The 1,948-nt window shown below is 34.0% G+C and overlaps 1 protein-coding gene across 1 annotated transcript; it reads left to right on the top strand.

Annotated features, from left to right (window-relative positions):
- Positions 1-1,259: 1,259 nt before the first annotated feature.
- LOTGIDRAFT_176897 (hypothetical protein) lies at positions 1,260-1,850 on the top strand (the record flags this gene model as incomplete). The annotated part of the gene is made up of 2 exons (XM_009064176.1): positions 1,260-1,448; positions 1,739-1,850. Coding segments are annotated over 2 exons (301 nt in total), but the record flags the coding sequence as incomplete, so codon positions are not given.
- Positions 1,851-1,948: the final 98 nt, after the last annotated feature.

Genomic DNA, 1,948 nt, shown 5'->3' with positions numbered 1-1,948 from the left:
CTATGACAAAAAACTATGTGGGGCGTGGCACATCCGGGTTAAATTACTATTTGTTTACATTTTGGGGCTGGGGCATAACTCGCATAGGATGCGTTTGTTCAAAAAGAGACTTTGCACACAATTACCTCATCCTTTTGGCCAGTATGTATTAACAGCTCAGTTGTTTCAGCTTTATAGTTTCAAAAAAGGAACGGGTTTTAACATTTGGATATTTTCATTTTTCGATTTTGACCTTTTTTGACTTTTGTTGACCTATATCTTTTGACCTCTATTATGTAGGAACTTGACATTTGGAACATAACGTAACATTTTGAATATTGATTAATTTATTCAAAAAAAATTGAGTTGGGCGTGGCACTTCCGGGTTAAATTACTCATTATTGACTTTTTTGGCCAGGGGCATAACTCGCAAAGTATACATTTGTTCAAAATGGAACTTTTTACACAATTACCTCATATGTTGAGCCACCTTGTCTTAGAATTTTGGTTGTTTCCGCTTCTTAGTTCAAAAAAAGGAATAGGTTTTGGAAATTCAAAATTTTCAATTTTTGACCTTGACCTTTGTTGACCTTGACCTTTGTAGGATCAAACGTCATAGGCATTGGTTATCTATTTATACTTTTATATTTGCTGTCCTAAGTCAACTTCTGGTTTTATATTCGTTAGCAATTTGAAATTTTAATGGCGTATGTCTTTGATTATGACCTTTTTAGGCCTTCTCCTTTACAAGATCAAAGGTCATTGACCTTGGCTATCTGCTGATACTTTCATTTGTGAGGTCTACGACTACTTCCGGTATTAGAATCTTCTAAAAAATAAAAAATTATCAACTTTAGACTTGTTCTTGCGCTTGATCTAATTATCGTCGATGGTTGATTTTTTCGGGGTCTTTAGCAAATTGCTACATTTGCAAAGTCCCACTCTGTGCCACGAGTGGCTCTAGTATTTAATTGTAATCAACGTCCACCTTGAATTTCAATTTCGAACATAGATACAGGTAGTCAGAAATTTGCTAAATTGCTTAAAAGAAATAACAGAATATTTAGAGTGATAAACATCTATGTACCGGTATGCTGCGTTCCTGAAAAAATGTCGGTCAATTTTAAGAGTTATTCCCCTTTAATTACTCTTCATTTCCAGACAAAAAATTTAGCAGACAGCTCAAAACAATGCAAAATATGATTATTCCTATAATTAGATAGAAATGACACGCAAGATCAACGCAAAATTTCGTCAGAACTCCCATTTCTATGTCCAGGATGAAGTTGTTCAGTTTTTTAATCGGCATTTTGATTATTTTGGGTTTGATTTTCTCATTACTTTATGATTCTTTGAACCCCGACAAAGAATACGATTCAGATGACAACACACCGCCGTATCAATTTGACCCTGATAAAACTGGACACAGTCTGAATGACAAACTGGAGAATCTGTTCTGGTTTGTTCAGGTAAAATTTCAATGCTAAAATCTACCAACGGTATCTTTGCATGGTTGAATCAAAATGATAAAGTCATTACTACAATGTCTGATCAGTTATTAGGGCTTTTGGTTTACTTTATCTTGTGTGTTACAAAACAACACAGAAAGTTGGGATAGTGTTGCCAACAGGACAGGGAAACATTTAGCAGATATTGAACTAAAACAATTTATAAGGCCTAGATCATTAATTCAGACGAGCTTTGTGTCATTATCTATGAACCAGCTGATAGTAATTTGTTTGTTAATTGTTATTTTCAGATTTCTGATCTCCACATCAGTAAATATAAAGATTTGAAGAGAGGACCTGATTTAGTTCATTTATGTAAAACACATTTAAGTGTTATAAAGCCAGAAATCGTCATTACATCAGGTAAGCCAGTTACTAGATCAGGCAAAAAAAAACCAATTGCTACAAGATTATGTACCTACAAGAACATTAATTTATGCTTATGCCCGAAAATAACAGAA

The sequence above is a fragment of the Lottia gigantea genome (assembly GCF_000327385.1).
Source record: "Lottia gigantea unplaced genomic scaffold LOTGIsca_6053, whole genome shotgun sequence".
In the NCBI taxonomy this organism is placed as follows: domain Eukaryota; kingdom Metazoa; phylum Mollusca; class Gastropoda; family Lottiidae; genus Lottia; species Lottia gigantea.
Note: the sequence above shows the minus strand (reverse complement) of the source record. Positions and strands in the feature narration are given on the sequence as shown.